General features: G+C 54.5%; 1 protein-coding gene across 6 annotated transcripts in view; it reads right to left on the reverse strand.

Annotated features, from left to right (window-relative positions):
• ABR (ABR activator of RhoGEF and GTPase) overlaps positions 1 to 18,189 on the reverse strand; it is a 179,206-nt gene that overhangs the window by 73,839 nt on the left and 87,178 nt on the right. Inside the window, exon 1 of one of the 6 annotated variants that reach the window (XM_014826911.3) lies at positions 3,534 to 4,057. The exons of the other annotated variants lie outside the window; for them this stretch is intronic. Coding sequence (XP_014682397.1) covers positions 3,534 to 3,668 — 135 coding nt within the window. The 5' untranslated portion in view covers positions 3,669 to 4,057. Of the gene's footprint in view, positions 1 to 3,533; positions 4,058 to 18,189 lie in introns of those variants that run through there. 6 annotated transcript variants of the gene reach the window in all.

Consider the following 18,189-nt stretch of genomic DNA (forward strand, 5'->3'; position numbering starts at 1 on the left):
GGCTGTGCCCACACCAAGCATCAGCCTCAAGAGAGCTGGCCCCTCTCTGAGCTGAGACAATAAGGGACATCCAGCCCATTCACTCATCTCCTTAGCGCCAGGCATGGGGGAGGTCTCTTTCAGCTATTTCCTGAGCAGAATTTACAGCAGCGAGGACACTGGGGCAACGCTGAGCAATGAAGCTGAAGCTCCAGCTGCCCCCTTCTCCTGAAGGGTGGACCCCCACTTCCAAGCTCCCTGCTGAACGCAGCTTCAGGCAGGTCCAGCAGTGTTTCCAAACTTCAGCGGTTCCCATGTTATCTTTGCAGTTCTCTCAAACTCACACACCACGGCACTATTATTTACTTAACATTGTTCTTGACAACGGACTTCTTAAAAGCACAGGCTTATCCCAAGCATTACATCTGAAATCGCGAGATGTGCAAGTCATATTTTTCCAGCATACATTAAAACATATACCTAACTGTTAAAGTGCAAAATATATACCAGGTGCCACCTAAAATCACCTCTCAAATTATCTCAGATGTGACCCGCACTTTGGGAAACACCCAAGTGGGTGACACGGGCATGGCCATTACTGCCCATGGAGGGAGAAGAGACCTGGGCAGATGAAACAGAAACATAGGCATTTCAGGCGATCCGTTAAAAATTGGCACAGATTAACACCTGAAGGGTTAATCTGCATTACAAAAGGATTTTATTCCTGACAAATGAGTTCCTTTAAATAGCAGCTTTTATGTAGCAAGGCCTCTATCAGTCCTGTGTACCTTTAAATAGGAGTTCTGGAAAGAATATAACACTTTACAGATGGGAGGTGATGGTGCTATCAGTATCCACGTTATTATTAGTTTCTAGATCATTAACTCCTCAAAGGGAAGTCTGGGTTGAAAGACACAGCAAGCTCTAGCCCCAGCTCTGGAGAAAACCACTGCCATCTTCACATCTGTCCCCCAGGAAGATGCAGCATCTCAGAAATTACACTGAAAACAGGACTGACTTATAGGACTGGCATTTGGACACCTGCTGAGGAAGACAACTGCTGTTTAAGGTAAGCACTCCTGAAGTCAAGTAATAGCAGAGAGAGAACTGTCTTGGATTCCTACCAGCTGCCGAGAAGAGCCTACTGTGCAAGAGTGTGCCAAGACCGTCCGAGGCCCAGGACAGGAGCATACCCTCCAGAGATGCCCCTTGACCACGTGCATGCACACACCTGCACCCAGTCCAGTCCTGACTCAGCTAGAGGTAGTCTCTCCTCCTCTGAATTTAGCACCCTTTTTATCAGAATCCTTCTCACAGCCCTGACTGCTTTCTCATCATACTCCTATTATCTGTGCACTTTCCCTCTCGCCCTGAACTGTGTCTCCTCCCCAGTGCCAGGCAGAATGCTTGGAATAGAACACAACCTGACGGTGTTTGTTGAATAAGTCAGTGAGCTTTACTTCCCAGCTCTCTGTAGCCACCCTGCTTGTCTTCTCCCCCTATAGATGGCCAAGCCTGGTAGAGGAAGAGGGCATCCCAGAGGTGTTCAGGATGAGACAGGAATACCCCAACACTCAGGAAAGGCCCCCGTCCCCCATGCTAGAGACACATCTGGGAACACCGAGGCAGCAAGGTGGAGGTGAAGACTGATGTAGGCGCTCACAGGGGTCTGGGGGAAGGCGTGTTTTTAGGTGTGATCTGAGCCCAGGCTCCCTTGGCATTCATGTGCCCCCTCCTTAGAATACCTCTGAGATGGAACAAGACTGGGGACATGGTACACCCTTTACAGGCCCCATCGAGCCTCACTCTTTCCAGACACAAATCCACTGGGCACCAGCCACGTACATGTACCATGCACCATGGCCCTTGCCCTCGGGGAGAACAGGACAGACTCAAGGCAGCAGACGTCTAGATTTCCGAGCAGAAGAAAGATGGGCTAAGACCAAGGTATAAGCCAGAGCCCAGAGTGAGGGTGGACCCACAAGGCAGCATATGAGTGGGACCCCATCTGAGCTGGGGAGGGTTTCTCACAGAAGGTCCACATACCTCCCATCCCACATGCTAGAAAGCCCACAGCTGGTGCTCTTGGTTCACAACCAGACTTTTTCCCATCCTCTTCCTGGTGGGGAGGCTGGTCAGGCCATAAGTGCAGAGGCCTTCGTGGGCCCAGTGAGAGACATGACACCCCCAGTGCTCAAGCTAGCACCAGATGAGAGAGCCAGCGTTGGGACACTAGCCACTGCTAGCCTCCCATTACAGCTCCTCTCTTCTCCACACTCAGGCCTGCAGCTACTGCTCCACCCAGACTCCACACACTAGCCACCTACCGTGGGTCTGCAGTCTATTTTTACCTCCTTTAAAATCTCTTCCTCAGACCCACACTGTAACGTGGGCGGGGCGGGGCTGTGATCCCTATCTTACCGGAGAGACAAACAGGCCCAGAGACGCTCAGTGACAGCCTCCTGCCCACAGCAATGCTCTGCGCACCACGCCCTCTGGGGTGCAGGGTTCTCTGGGCGGACAGCCCGGGGCCCACAGATGGGCGCTGTCTGTTAGGAAGCCCGGCTTGCAGTCTGCAAACTCCCTGCCATACCTTCTCACTGGCCCTCCCTTCTAGCCACAGAACAGAGATGAGGTGAGCAAAAGGCTGAGGGTAGAGCTCTGAGAGGAGGGCCTGGCGAGGAAAGGAAAAACAGTGTGGTGTGCCCTGCCTCAGGCGGCACTGGTGTGGTTTCAAGGGGGAGCACTGCCCCGGGGGAAGAGGTGAACAGAAGGGAAGGGGATCCACGCAACCACTCCCCTCCTGCTCTGCTTTCTCAGCAACTCCTAGGACAGGACAGGCTCTGACAATGACAATGCCCACAGCCCCAGAGTGGGTGGGCTGGGGCCGGCCGGATGCTTCCTGCCTACACCCACCTTGGAAAAGTGTCTACCCACCTGGCTCCTGCCTCAAGGCCAGCTGTTACCTCCCCCACTTCAGCTGATCCAATTCTTTTCCTTCAAGGAAGCTCAGTGACCTCTGGCTCTCCAGCTCTCCAAATGCTCTCTGTCTTGCCCTAGATTGCCCAGATTCACCAAGTCTCTTTGCTCGGAGGAGAGTGGCCCCCTTGGCCTGAACTTCATAAGTGCACTTATCTTACGGTTGCCATGGAAACAATGGATTATGGCCTCCTGGTTTCAAGTCAGACAGCTCCTCTGGGGCAGCAGGCTCACACCACTGACTGCCCACCAGGTGACTCATGTCACTGCCAGAGAAAGCCCCCAGCACAGCTGGCCTGGGGAAAGCCAGCAGCCACTCCCCCTGAGGACAACTGGTCCAGGGGGAGGCGGCGGGCACTGCACCTCTCCCCCAGGAGCAGCTGCCGGAGGGCAGAGCCCCTCGCATCCGCTCGCAGGCATGTGCCAGCCCCTCTCAGACTGAGCGAGGTGCTTCCCCTCAGCCATGAGGTTGGTGCAGCAATCAGCCATTTCTGCCCGCACACAGCTTCAGCAGTCGAGAGCTGCTAGCCCTGCCCCCTCCCCCGACAAGCATCCAGGGCGTGTCACATTCCCACCTTCACAGCCACCAAGAAGGGGGACCCTGAGCCGGGGCTGGTCGGGGTTCCCAGCTCGCACTCCTCCAGGAGAAACACATCTTCATCCTCCAGAACCTTGTCCAAAAAGCCTATTGCCTCCTCTTCCTCTTCCATGGCAGCCGGAGCCGCGGAGGGCAAACAGGAAGCAAGGTCCACGCAGCAGCGGCGGCGGCGGCGGCGGCGGCGGCGGCGGCAGCGGCAGCGGCAGCCGTTGCCGCCGTCCGCCCGGGAGGGAGGCCGGCAGGCAGGCGGGGAGAGGAAGAGCGTGCAGGGCAGGCCTAAACCAGCATGCTGGCCTCCCCGGAGTCAGTCCTGGCACCTGGCCACGGGCTCCCGATGAAAGGCTCCATTATGAACCTTGTCCTGCCGCCGCTTCCCAGCCCTTGAGCGCCGGGGCTGCGGGCCCGCCTCGCGAGCGTCCCCGCCCCGAGAAAGGGGAAGCGGGTCCTCCCGGGCAGCCCCGCCGGCTCAGCCGCCTCTCGGCTGGGAGCTCCGCCGCCGCCGCCGCCGCCGCCGCGATCTCAGGGCTGTCCCCGGCGAGGAGGCGCCGGCCGAGCAGAAGGAGGCGCCCCTGCGCGGCCGCCGCGGCCCTTCCCGGCGTGCGCGGGCCGGCGGGTGCAGGAGGGGCCCGCGCTCCCCGCCGCCGGCCACGGATCCCGCCCTTTCTGGACTCTGAGGTTCGCGTTTGCTATTAATACACAGGAAATGCACGACTTGACTTGTGAGGTGGGGCCGTTCCCTCTCCGCGGTCACCGGGCCGGGCGGCTGGCGCAGGCTGCCCGAGAGCGGAGGAGGGGCGAGGAGGCCGCAGCCGGGCCGGGCGCAGGGGGAGGTCCGCTTCCCAGAGACAGGCTTTATTTACAGCCCCTCGCCGGGACGCGGGCGGGCAGGGGGAGGAGCGAGGAGCAGCTGCCCGCACAGCCTCGCAGAGGACCCGGGTCTACCTCACTGTCACCTTGCGTCTCCGTTTCATCTTTGCATCAGTCTCGGACACCTTGGCAGAGGGGAGGCCAAGGCCTAGTGAGAAACCATAGTTTCCATCCCCACCATGGGTGAGAAACCAAGGCTTTGTGCACAGGAGGCCTGACGTGCCTCGCCACGACAGAAGCACAAGTGACAGCCAGCGTCTGCAGGGGGGCCACCTCGGACGGCCGGAGGTGCCCCACCTCCTACTCACAGATGCTGCTGGGTTAGCAATACCACCTCCTTGGGGCTCTTTTCCCTCAAGAGGGGCCTGGCCCCGTAGAGCCAGCCCCACAGGGGAGGGTACACATAACCCCGGACAGGGACCATCACCAGCCCTGCCTACCCCAGTCTGCTTCCCTGGGCTTCTTCAATGGTTACAGAAACTAAATCCATCCAGAGGGTGAAGCCACATTCTGGGGCCCTAGCCCCCTGCAGAGATGTACATCCCCCTACTCTCCTGGGGGAGGAGTTTAGGGGAAGCACCCCAAAACAGCTCTTTAACCACACAACACCTGGGGCAAAGGTTGCAGATGCCAGCACCCATGAGGGTGCAGGTGAGATCAATCAGTGAAGGGAGCCAGGTAGGAACTGGGTGAACTGAGAAACCGCCACTCGGCCCTAGCTGATGGCTGCCAGAGGCAATGCAGGCTCAAGGTTGCCCCATCTCGGATTGTTCCAGAGGAGCTGGAAATCTAGATTCTTAAGTGACATCTTTCAATTTTAAAATGATGGCAGGTAAATTACATTAAAAAAATGGTGCAATCTAAATGAAACACATCTGTGCCCTGAGTCAAGCCCACAGACAAGGGTGCTGCCTTCTTGCAGCTGGTTGTTTCTCTGAGGGAAGGTTGGGAGTGGTGTAGGGGACGGGACGGAGGAGTTCCCTGAATATCCCCTTTGTCTCATTTCCTCATTGGACCTGGCATCTTAGAACCAAATTCGGCTTTGCACACTACCAACCCACCGCTTATCTCTGTAACCCTGGAGGATAGGAGCCACCAACCAGGTGGATCAAGTGAAAACTCAGGATTCTGGGTGGTGAGCCCTGAAGCTCCAGCCCCACTCAAGCCAAGTCCCTAATCTCCCACCAGCCCCCCCACCAACCATGTCTCCAGCCAGGGATTCCCTCGAAATTTTCTGATGTTTCTAACGCACAATTCTGAACTCCCAGTCACAGTTGCCAGGACCAGCCAGTATGGCTCAATGCAGTGTCTGAGCTGTCCATCTCATGTGTCTACCACCGGCCTCCTTGTGCACATGTCACATCCCCTGTCAGGTGACAAGTGTATGGCCACAGGGGCAAGAGTCAAACTCATTGGAACTCATTTGGAAATGAATTCCAAAGGAGGGTCAACTGTGCCCCACCCTGGGCCCACCTGGTGTCATCGCCTCTCCCTTCCTCTGGCACCTCAGCTGAGAACAGGGCCCCTGGCTGAGCCTCTAAGTAGGGCAGAGGGTTGAGGAGGAAAGCAGAGGGAACAGGAAAATGGACATGATTTCTTATCCCAACTCCCCAAAAAAGTCTCTGGAAGCTCTGGGTTCTAGATGGGGCTCCTGCCATTCTAATAGGGCAGAGAACATGTCCTCACTGGTGACAGGCTCTTCCCTGTCGCCAAAGCTGAAATGCAGACCAAGGCATTTGGGGTGGGCTCTCTGAGGCCTCAGGGCTGATGGGGTTCCACAGTGGCACCCCCCACCCCACCCCGGCCTCTCCCTCAGTCCCTGGTTTTCCCCTGTCCCCGCCCTGGCTGGGTTATAAATAGCTGGCGTACATCTGAAGGGCCCTTCAGCCACAATTCCTCATTTGGTTTGGGCAGGCGACGCTGTTCCCAGGGCTTGGGAACAACCAGGCCTGGCATTCTGCGGCACAAGTGTGCCAGCCCAGGGCTCGGTGCCACCATTTCTGTCTCCTGCCCCACAGGCTCCAGGTGCATGGCATGGGCCGCCCCTACCGGTCAGACAAGCAGGTGGCGTGGGAGAAGGGCCTTAAAGCCCAAGGGCCCCTCCTGTCTCCCTTCACCCTCCCAAGGGAGATTGAGGTACCCTTAGAAGTCTCCTAGAGTATCACCATCACCATTGCCTACGCCCCTACCCGGCATGGCAGGAACGACACCTACTTCTTCCCCAATCCCCGAAACCTCTCAGAAGCTGCTCTCCAAACATCCAAGGCATCTCTACTCCACACCACCCTGGTTGGCTGGAAATTCCAGTGAGTAACTAGAATGCCCTCCCATCTCCGTGGGGCACACAGACTCCGCTCAGAGGAGGCCCTCAGTCTCCCCTGGAGGGGAAGTGACTCACAAGTCCCAACTGTGCTCCCTCCCTTTCCCCTACAAATGCCCCAGCCAGCCCTGGACCTGAGCTTCCTCCCTGCGTCCTCCACACTCCCCTCCACACTCCGCCTGCTTCAGCCTGGCTCCTGAGCCTCCTCCCCAAAGGCCCCTACATTGCCTTATTCCAAAGTCAGAGACTTCCCTCTCTATTCCTTGGCCCCTGTGGTCTGGACGTTCTCAAATCGCTCAGCTTCCGTGACCCTGCTGCTGCTTCTGACCACTCTGGTTTAGGCTGGCCCTTCTCTCCCCTGCCTCCTATAAATGTGGAGTCACCCATTCAGGACCCAGGCCTCAGCCCTCTGCTTTCTACCCAGGGAGAACACATGCCTTCTCACTTCTAGGCCAATGGCAGCCCATCGCCATGTGCAGCTCCAGCTTCTTACTCAACTCCAAACATGCCCTCTGTGCTGTCAGCTGGATCACCCATCAACAGCCCCTCCACTCCACATATCCAGACCAAATGACCCTGCCCGTCCCTAACCCAGCTTCCCCTTCTGGCTTCTCCACTTCTGTTGGTGGGGCTGCCATCTTGTGACTCTTCCTTCCCTCAGACCCTACATCCCTTTTACCAAATCCTTCTGGTTCTTCCTTCTCTTCCTTTTCCAAAGCCACCACCCCAACCCAAGTTTGCAGTAGCTCACACCTACACAACCACAAAAATATTCCATTTTGACTCCTGATCTTGCCTGTCCGTCAATCTGTTCATTCGTTCGTTCATTCATACACAGAGAAGGTCTGGCATTAGAGACACACAAGTCTGGGAGACAGGGCTCTTGCTGCTAGAGTGCTCTCAACCTACAGGGGGTGAAGGACATATGCACAAATGAGGCAGTGTTCTCACTGAGCAACACAGCGGGAACACGGGACAAAGGCACTCACCCTGCCTGGGAGGAAAACTCCCCAGGAGAATGGTTTCTGAGCAGCATCCTGAAAGGGGGAAGTGTTTCCAGGCAAAAGAGAGGAAGGCTGGAAAGGAAAATGTTTTCTAAGGAACCCCAGGAACCAGAGCTGGAGGACAGAAGAGAAAAGGGGCAGGCGGTGAACTTGGAGAAGCAGGCAGGAACCACAGCGGAGACGGTGAGGGGCCCGGACTCCTCCATGGGCCAGGAGCACAGGCTAAGATTTCTGACACTCGCCAGGCCCACACTCTCAAAGCCACCGATAGTTTACTCTCCGCAAACCCAATGGCCTTCCCTCACATTCGTTCTCCATCCTTTCAGTCCCTTACCTGCTCAATCGACAAGTATTTATTAACTGCCGACTGTGTACCAGGCACTGTGCCAGCATTCAGAATGTAGCCACAAACCGGATACCACGTCTCCCTCCGTGGAGTTGACCATTGTGGGCCATTGTGAGCCACGGCAGTGCCAGGGGAGGGGTCAGTCTCAGAACTATGGGGCTGAGGTACAACTTTTCCAGAAAGGATAACATGGAAATAGCTATTGTGATTTTAAATGTTCACACCCTCTGACTCAGCAACTCCCCTTTAAAGGTTTTTTGTGCAAAAACATTTCTACAAGGGCACAGGGATCTATGTACGGAAGATGTTCACTACAATGATGTTTATACCAGTGAAAGACTGGAAACAGCCCAGACGTCTATCAGAAGGGGACCGGTTAAGTGACCTGTGGTACATCCATAAAATGAAATACTGCATACAGTCATGAGGAAGAATGATGCACACCTTTAATTACTGATGTGCAAGACGTCCAAGATGTATTAAGTAGAATAACAAGAGAAAACTGCATAACAGTACCAATAGTATGATCTCACTTAAAAAAAAAATATATATATATATATGTATAATATCTCACACGGAAAAATAAGAAGAAACATACAACCAACTCAACAGAAGTTCTCTCTGTAGGGTGGGACTTAAGGAGACTTTCACTTTCTATATTATATACTTCTATAAAATTAGAACTTTTGGTGATGTAATCAGGGAAAAGAAAGAAGTTAAAAAAAGAAGTGTGGTAAGTGCTACGATTAGGAAAGTAGAATGAGCTCTGGGGGCACAAGACCAGGTGCATCTGATGCAGCAAAGGGGGAGTAACTGTGGGCTCTCTGGAGGAGGTGACATTAAAACTCACATCTAAAAATGAACAGGGGTTAGCCAGGCCCGTGGGGGCGGGGGGTGGGGATGGGACAGACGGGACTGCGTGAGGCATAATGAGATAAGTGCAGCCTGGGTGGTGAGTGTCCATTTCTTCCTTCCTTCAACCAATATTTACTGAGCATCTGCTATGTGCCAGGCACAGTACTAGGCACTAGAGTTTGCCATGAGCAGGTGTTTTGTGACAAAACTGGCAAAGCTCTATGGTGGCGGTCACATTCTAATTGGGAGCTTGGTAATGAGGGTGCAGAGGTAGGCAGGGGTCAAGTGGTCAGGTCAGGCGGGGCCATGACAGCATTGCTGAGGGTTCAATTTTACCATCAGGACAAAGGGAAGGCATTGAAGGGTTTTAAGCAGGGAGTGACATGGCCATTCTTGAATGCATCCCTCCCGCTGACATCAGATTACTCTTCTAAGACATTGCTCACTCTGTGCCCAGCAGGAAGCCACCAAGTCAGCCCAAACAAGGGCAGTGGGGCCCTTGCTGATGACTCAACAACTTCTGCTGCTTGCTGACCCCCGAAAGGGCTGGGCACACTCTCACCTCCAGGCCTGGCCCTTAAAGCCCCTTCTCCCTCCTCTCAGCCTGTCCCTGGCCATCCCAACTTTTTTGGCAGAAGCTCAAGCCCCACCTCTAGCTGTTCTGGAGCTCGATAGACTCTGGGCCAAACAGAACTGACCCCAATGGACCAGTGCCAGGGGCAGGCAGAGTTGGCTGCAGCTGCAGATGGAATAGATTCATCATCTTCCTGATACCCTTGGCTCCTCCCTCTGCCTTCCCTTTGTTATAGCAGAAGTCACTCCAAAAATCGTATGTGGGGTCCAATTACACAAAGCAGTGTTGGGTATAAGCCAGTACGTGACACTGTTTATACAATAAAACAAATAAACAAAACCAAGCAAACTTCCCTGGATTCTGTATCTGAATCCTCACTCCGCCTCTTGCCAGTTGTGGGACCCTGGGCAAGTCATTCAAACTCCCTGGGCCTCAGTTTCCTCATCTACCAAATGGGGATAATGATAGCACCAAGTCTAGGGTGCTGTGAGGACTGGCACCCATAGGGCAGTGCCTGGCCTGTGTGAAGCCCTCAGTAGGCACCAGCTATTCTCTTCTTTGGCAGTGACGGTGGGGTGTGGGGAGTACAGAACGGGGAGCCTCAGCCCACTCCCACCTTCAACTCCCACCTCTTCCAATGAACCCAGTGCCGCAGCCACACTAGACCATTCTCCTTTTCTCAAACCTCCAGAGGTTTCCCACATTCCAGAACTTACACAGCCCCCTTTCTCTAGAATGTCCTTCCCGACCAGTGCCGGGAGAGAATACTACTTACTCTCTGAGGCTGCCTCCTACCGGATCCCCTCCCTGATTCCCCAACCTGGGGTCACATGACTCCCCCCTTGGGAAGCTGTACATCTCTCAAGGCTGTTGCACAGACGGCCTGAAATAGAGGGATTGTGCATGCACGTGTGTGTGTGTGTGTGTGTGTGTGTGTGGGTGGGTGTGTAAGGGCCTGAGGGGCAACCCCTGTGCATGCTAATCCCACACAGCACCCAAAACAAGATCTTGTAAAAAGTGGGTGCTCAGAAAACACTTAGTGAGTGGAAATGACCCCAGGGGTGCTTACAGTACAAGGCAAAGCGTCTCCCAAGAAGATAAATGAAGGGGTTCAGGTTGCATGGAGGGTTCCTAAGGTAATTGATCATGTGATGTGGGCTCCAGAGCTAAAGGGAACCCAAAAGTCTCATAGTTCTACCAAAAAAAGGGAATCTCCTCTCTACCTTCAGTCACCAGCCTCTGCTTGAATCCTTCCGAGGACAGGAAGCTCATTTCTTGTCCTACTGCTAGACAATTCTAACACTTGAAATATTCTTCTTTTTTTTTTTGAGGAAGATTAGCCCTGAGCTAACATCTGTGGCCAATCCTCCTCTTTTTGCTGAGGAAGACTGGCCCTGAGCTAACATCCATGCCCATCTTCCTCTACTTTATATGTGGGACGCCTTCCACAGCATGGCGTGCCAAGTGGTGCCATGTCCGCACCCGGGATCCGAACTGGTGAACCCCGGGCCACCGAAGTGGAACATGCGAACTTAACCACTGCATCACGAGGCCGGCCCCTGAAATATTCTTCTTAATATTTACTCAAACCTTGTCTCATGGTAACTCTATTCTCATCCAGACCTCCAGGGCAACATAAGGTAATTTTCTTTAATTTTAATTGGGTAATACTTTCTCAACCTTCAAATGCAAAGAGTATAAAGGGCACAGAGTAAGCAGTCCCCCTCCTACTCCTGCCCCAGCCACCCTCCCTAGCAGGCTGCCCTGTGAGGACCCAGTGACTGTTCCCCTCCCCTTAGCCCTGGGGTCCTGCATCACATAACTGGTTTCATAGGAACCATCCGCCTAACCCGAAGGCCCTGACTCATCCTCCCTGGGAGACCCCACCTTGCCCGGTAAGCCTCCCAGGGTCATTCCACTCACTGTCTTCTCTGAGCACCTACCTTTTCACCCTTAGTAGATGGCAAATGTCCCCAGAGAACCACTGTTCCAGACTGTCCTGCTTCCAATCTCCTTCTAGACCAGTGGTGTTCCACTGGGGCTGATTCTGTCCCCAGGAGACATCTGGCAACGTCTGGTGACATTTGTGGTCATCACAACTGGGGGTCGCTAACTGGCATCTAGCGGTTGGAGGCTGGGGATGCTGCTAAACACCTTGCAACACACAGGACAAGCTCCCACCACAGGGAACTGTCTGGCCGTTTCCCGAGCACACAGCCTGCTCTAGACATACTCCAGAACCAGAAACCAGGAGCCAAGGAGGGAGGCGGGGCGAGCATCTACCAGAGCCAGATACAGCAGGACAAGCACCATTCATCTCTATTTCCCAGCACGACCCTCCTTCCTCAGCTCATGAGCCCTGGCGGTGGGTCAGTGTCCAGCAAGGTGGGCTTAAGGGGACCACCCTCGAAGTGGGGACCAGGGAGGAAGAAGGGCAGATTACGGCCACGTGGGAAATAGCCCGAGGCAACTCTAACTTCTTTCCCAGCAACTGGGCTCCCCTCTCTGTGCCTCTCTCTTCCCAGAACCCTCCCCGGTGGCACCCTCTTTTGCCCAGCCGGAATGCCGCTGGGAGCTGGGCCACCTCTGCCAGGACTAGAGCAGGGACGGGAAGGTGCATGGGCAGCCAGAGCTGGGGCTCCTAGGGAACTGGGTTCACATCCGGGGAGAGATTCAAATTCAACAGTGACCTCGGGAGCGTGTCCTCCATGTGGTCCAGCCCTAGGCGTTTCTACAGGTGTTATGTCACTTGGTCCTCAAATACCCCTTCCAGATGGGAGGTATTTATCCTCATTTACAAGGAAAAACAAGCCCTAAGGCTCCTGTTCTGGAGAGGTAGCGGAGGGCAGCGGTGACGAGCACCCCACCACTTACCAGCTGTGGGGCCTCAGGTGGGCTCCGTAACCTCTTTGCACTTTTGTTTCCACATCTGTAAAGTGGGGCAATGATGGTGCCGACCTCCAAGGTTGTGGTGAGGACGAAATGAGTTAACATTTATAAAGTGCTATACCAGCACCCGGGGTTTAGGAGGCGCTATGAAAGTGTTTCTATTCTTCCTCTTGTTTCTGTCTCACAGGCAGGAGGGTGAGGGGTCTGTGTGGTCCTCCAGATGGAAGCAACCAGTCCCTGACCCTGTGGTGGACGGTGGACAAGAGCATCACCCCGGGAGAGAATGCGCCAGCACCCCCTAGTGGAGAAACCAGGCGACAATGACGGAAAACAGTTGTGGCTAAGAGCCAGCCTACGGGTGGGATGTGCTTTGCCCTCCCGTGCCCCAACAGAGCCCAGAGCCCAGAGGCCATCAGCCTCTGCCCACTGACGGCTCACCCCATGTGGCCAATACCTCAACGTGAGGACATTCTCAGGGGCTTTCACAGCACCTGCTTCGGGCGCAAGTTAACACATGTTGGTGTGATTATGCAGGTCGGTCTGCCTCCTTGACCCGCCCCCAAAGACTCCAGGGCCTCAAGGGTAGAGAAGGGGTGTGGTCGGCTCACCCTCATGTCCACAGGGCCTGAGACCTGCAGGAGATCAACAAACCTTCACTGAATAAGTGTTTGTTTGGAAGGAGCCTTATTGTCAGATGTGAAATACATTCATGAAGTACGACCCCAGCATGCTAGCGGGGAGAGGGAGATCCCAGGCAGGTTGTGAGAGCAACAGGGATGCTGCAGGTCAGCCAGGTGTGGTGAATCAGGGAAGACCAGATCTGAGCCAGGTGTGACGGGGTGGGGGCCAGAGAGGACAGGGAGGGCCAGCTGTGGAGGGGGCTGAGGGTCACAATCAGGGCACCATGTCTCCCTACTTCCTACTTACCTCCTTCTCAACTCAGACAAGCCAAGGAACCCCCCGAGCCTTAGTTTCTTCATCTACGAAATGGGGGGCTCCTCCAGGGGTGGGAGGTATCAGGCGGTAATGATACCTGTGGGCTCCTAGCATGGCACCTGGCACGCAGGAGCAGCCAGTTAATCTCCTCTTTGTAGTGGGGACCAAAGGTCCAGAAAGGGAGAAACAAGGAGCAAGCCTGCCGAGACAGGAGGTTAACACCTTGAGGAAAGTATGTCTCTGACTGCCCAGCAGCTGGAAACACGTGAGAGCACAAAGGCCATGGCAGCCGCTAACCCACCCAACCCAGGCCTCGAACACTGTCGGAGGGAGCAGACTAGGATGCACTCCCAGGTGCTCCCGGCTCTCCACGGGGCATCTCCATTCTCCTAGAAGCAACCTCCTTGTCTGCAACCTCAAATCCCAAACCCCAGGCCTTCAGAAGGGATCGAGGAAGGGAAGGGGGGGCAGCTTCATCCCCTGAGCCAGCATCTGCCCTCCCTCCCTCCCCCCTGGCCGCCCAGTGGTGCTTGGTTCAATTCCACAAACACCAAGTGACCACCCCTTGGTGCCTGGGAGCTGCTGACGGGGGCCATGGAGACGATCGGGGATCTGGGCTCCCGATCTTGCAGGGCAGACATGGCCACTAGTAACGGTGCACAATTCCCACACAGCCAAGGGCTCAGCGACGGCTGTCAAAGGTTCACAGGGACGTGGTGTCTGAGCAGACCTGGTGGTACTGCACAGGTCCCAGCATCAGAAAGACCTGAATTTAAATAAATCTCTGGCCCCACTGGCAGGTCTTGGGCAAAGTATGTCACCTCTCTGAGCTTCAGTTTCCCCAGTTGTAAAATGATGGTCACTGCACCTGCCCCATAGGCTTGTGGAGGGCCTTCAATGAGACAACCCATGGAAAAGGCTGTGATGAGGAGGAGGGGGAGGAAGATGAGAACAACATGGTGATCGTTTCAACTCTCTCCCATGCTTATCTGCGGATTTTCCTGCTGGCTGGAGTCTGAACCCCTGAATTCAGCCTTTTATTAGACACCCTTTGACCTGCCTCTGGGTACCACAGGAACTCACGATGAGTTTGACATTGAGCAGTCCCCACTAACATGTGCACAGACTTTACCATTTACAAAGTGCTCGGCCTAACGCCATCTCATGGAAGCCTCATGACAGCTGTGTGAGGTCAGGAGGGAGGAAATGCTCAGTATCTTCACTTTACAAATGAACAAACTGGAGCTCAGAGAGGGTGAGTGACATCCCTCATGTCACACAGCTAAAGTGGCAGCACTGAGACAACACCCAGATCTTCTCTCTGCTTTGTGGCTCCATTTTACTGCGCCTCTGAGAGGGGAGACAGAGAAGTCTGTTTCATATGGGGAACAAGTTTTCTATGAGACCAAGGTCCTGGCAGAGGAACGTGTGCTCCCACTTGTCAGCTAAGATTGAGAGTCCCTACACCTCCGTCCCAGGGTGAAACCAGGCACCCAGTTGAACTGAGCCCCCAGTGGTCCGTGGCCCTGGCCCCCCCAGGAGCTCTGCTCAGCCTGGGCAGGGGGAGAGTAAGGGGTCTGCAGGGCAGGCCTTCAGGTTTCGCCTTGATATCTCAGTGGGCTGCCTAGCTGGGGCACAGCTAAGACAAGAGCAGCAGGGCAAGGCTGTAGGGCATGCTGGGGAGCGAGGAGCATGTGTCATGCCAACCCCACAGATACCTGCTTCAGCCAGGCTACCACACCTGGCAGGACTGATCCAACGCCAGAAAGGAGGCTGCAGAAGCAGACTGAGTTGTTGTCCAGCAAATATTAGAGCGGGTCCTGGCAATGCTCCGGGCTCCCCATCCCTCTAAAAGCTGGCGAGAAGAGTCTTGTGGGCCCCCATCACCAAGGCCTGCGCACCCACAGTGAGCCAGGCCCAATGCTGCGGACCTCCCCTGAGCTATCCAGGTCCATCCCCTCAACAACCCTTCAGATAGTTAGCCCTATTTAGAGATGAGGAAACCGAGGCTCAGAGGGGTTATGAGACTCATCCAAAGTGTAACAGCTGGAGAATAGCCTATACTCCTCTATCCAAAGCTCATGTCCCTCCATTCTGCTGGGAGATTAAGACTGTGATGGTTAATTTTATGTGTCAGGGGCCGGCCCCATGGCCGAGTGGTTAAGTTCGCGCACTCTGCTTCAGCGGTCCAGAGTTTCGCAGGTTCAGATCCTGGGTACAGACACAGCACCACTCATCAGGCCATGCTGAGGCAGCGTCCCACATAGCACAACCAGAAGGACCTACAACTAGAATATACAACTATGTACCGGGGGGCTTTGGGGAGAAGAAGAAGAAGAAAAACAGAAGACTGGCAACAGATATTAGCTCAGGTGCCAATCTTTAAAAAAAAAAATTTTATGTGTTGGGGCCGGCCCTGTGGCCAAGTGGTTAAGTTCGCGCACTCCGCTTTGGCGGCCCAGGGTTTTGCCAGTTCGGATCCTGGGCACGGACATGGCACTGCTCATCGAGCCATGCTGAGGTGGCGTCCCACATGCCACAACTAGAAGGACCCACAACTAAAAATATACAACTGTGTACCGGGGGGCTTTGGGGAGAAAAAGGAAAAATAAAATCTTAATTAAAAAAACTTTATGCATCAACCTGACTGGGCCAGAGGTGCTCAGGCATTTGGCCAAATGTTATTCTGGGTGTGTCTGTGAGGGTGTTTCTGGATGAGATTAACACTTGAATCAGCTGATGGAGTAAAGCAGCTTGCTCTCCCCAATGTGGGTGGGCCTTGTCTAATCAATTGAAGACCCAAATAGAACAAAAAGGCTGAGTAAGAGGGAAACTCCTCCTGCCTGACTGTTGAACTGGAACATAAGTCTTTTCCAGCCTTCAGACTCAGACTGGAGCCACACCTCAGCTCTCCTGGGTGTCCAGCTTGCTGACTACAGATCTTGGGGACTTCTCAGCCTCCATAATCAAGTGAGCTAACTTGTTATAATAAATTTCTCTCTCTCTCTCTTTCTGCATCCTATTGGTTCTGTTTCTCTGGTGAACTCTGACTAACAAAAACTTAGGCTTCCAGGCACAAGTTGGCTGCACATTTGGGTGTGGAATGCCCCTGCTGTCAGAGGCCAGATATCCGAATATCTAGAACAATCATCTGATTTGGTCCAAAAGTCCCCTTGGTTCCCAAGGCCACAACAGGAAGCCTGGCAGGGAGGGGAACTGCCTGGCCAAGTGAACAGAGCCAAGTAGCAGAAACCTTGGTTTTTTCTTTTTTTTTTTTAAACTGAAACACCTCCAAGGCTCAGGAAGAGGTGTGTCGACTCTGTCCAGCACCCCAATGTAAACAGCAATACTTGTGGAGTCCACTAGATGGGGCCAGTGACACAACAGAAAGGGCAGAAATGCAACTCCAGCTGGGAAAGTGGGCAGACAGGGGCTGCATGGGACTGGAGTCTCCGCTGGGATCCCCAGGTGGATAAATGCTCCCCACCCCTAACTTGCATGACTTCCGGCCAATGGTGTAAACATCCATCCTGGGGTCCCCAAGCACTTTAGTCAGTTGTCACTGTAGCATCTCTGGATTTCAAAGTCCTTAAACCAAGTCATTCCCTCGTGAGCCACCGAGCAAAACGGGCAGCCACAAAATGAAGTAAGTCACTGCCCCAAAGTCTCAGAGCTCCAGGCAGGGTGCATCTCCTTGTTATGCCTGCAACCTGTTTCACTGCAGTAAGAACCTGACAGCACCTTCTATGATGGAATCTAGAAATCAATGGACTAGCACCCCAGCAAGGTAGTCACGTGGTAAGAGAAGGAAAGAGGGCAGGAAGCAAGGAGGAAGGCAGAGAGGGGAGAAGGAAATGGCAAAGACGCTTTTCTCTTCAGCAAGCAGCTCTATTTGGCCACATGTTGTCAAGGCTCAGCCAGCATCCTGGCCCTGTGTCGGGTCCTACGGTGAATCTTGCTGCACCTGCTCACAGCAGGCTAACAGCTAAGGCCCCTGGGGGGTCGCTGAGCCCTGTTGTGGTCAGAGACCCAAAGGCAGAGATGGGAACCAAGAGTTTTCTCCTTGCTTCCTCTGGTTGGCCTTAGTTCAGGTCCCAGAATGCCTTCTTCTCTATCAGTGGCAAAAATCTTGCCCTGCATGTCCAAGATAGCTGTCACTCACCTGCCACCCTTCCTTAGGACGACATGGCAACACCACAGACTGCTGGCTGTGGGGGGCCTGAACCTTACCAACACCCTTGCCCATCCCCTCCATCTCCCACCTGCCCCCAACCATCCCTTCCCAAACTCACACTGTCTGGCAGCCACCAGGCTCTGCCTGGGCCTCTGTTGCCACGGCAACAATGTGGCTTCCCCCAAGTGGGAAGCCCGTTGCCAAGGCCCTTGTTGCCAAAGGCTATAACAACCACCCTGGTGTGTGAAGGGGGGTAAGAGCTCTGTGGAGGGTGGCCAAGGAGGCTGGCAGGGAAGGAAGTGGGGGTTCTCAAGGAACAGTAGAGTCCAGTCAGCCCCCCAGCTGGAATGGGGGGTGCTGGGCCGTGCAGGAGGGGAACAGTATCTCACAGCATCTTAGTGACTGCTCCTCGGGGTATAAGAGAGAAGAAAGGGGAGCCCCATAAGACACACATGAACAAGCCCTCCACCAAGCGGGACCGGGCAACTCCAAGCCCCCGAAATGGAGGAACAGCTTTGATTCTCCTCAATTCCAGAAAAACAGCCCCCAGGAACCTCTCTGTCTTACCAGCTTGTGTGTCTCCGACACACGTGCACACAAGCTGGGGCCCAGACAGAGCCAGTCCCTGTGGCCAGGAACAGCAGGAATCACAAGGATGGCAAACCTCC

Source organism: Equus asinus, chromosome 13, assembly GCF_041296235.1.
Source record: "Equus asinus isolate D_3611 breed Donkey chromosome 13, EquAss-T2T_v2, whole genome shotgun sequence".
Classification (NCBI taxonomy): domain Eukaryota; kingdom Metazoa; phylum Chordata; class Mammalia; order Perissodactyla; family Equidae; genus Equus; species Equus asinus.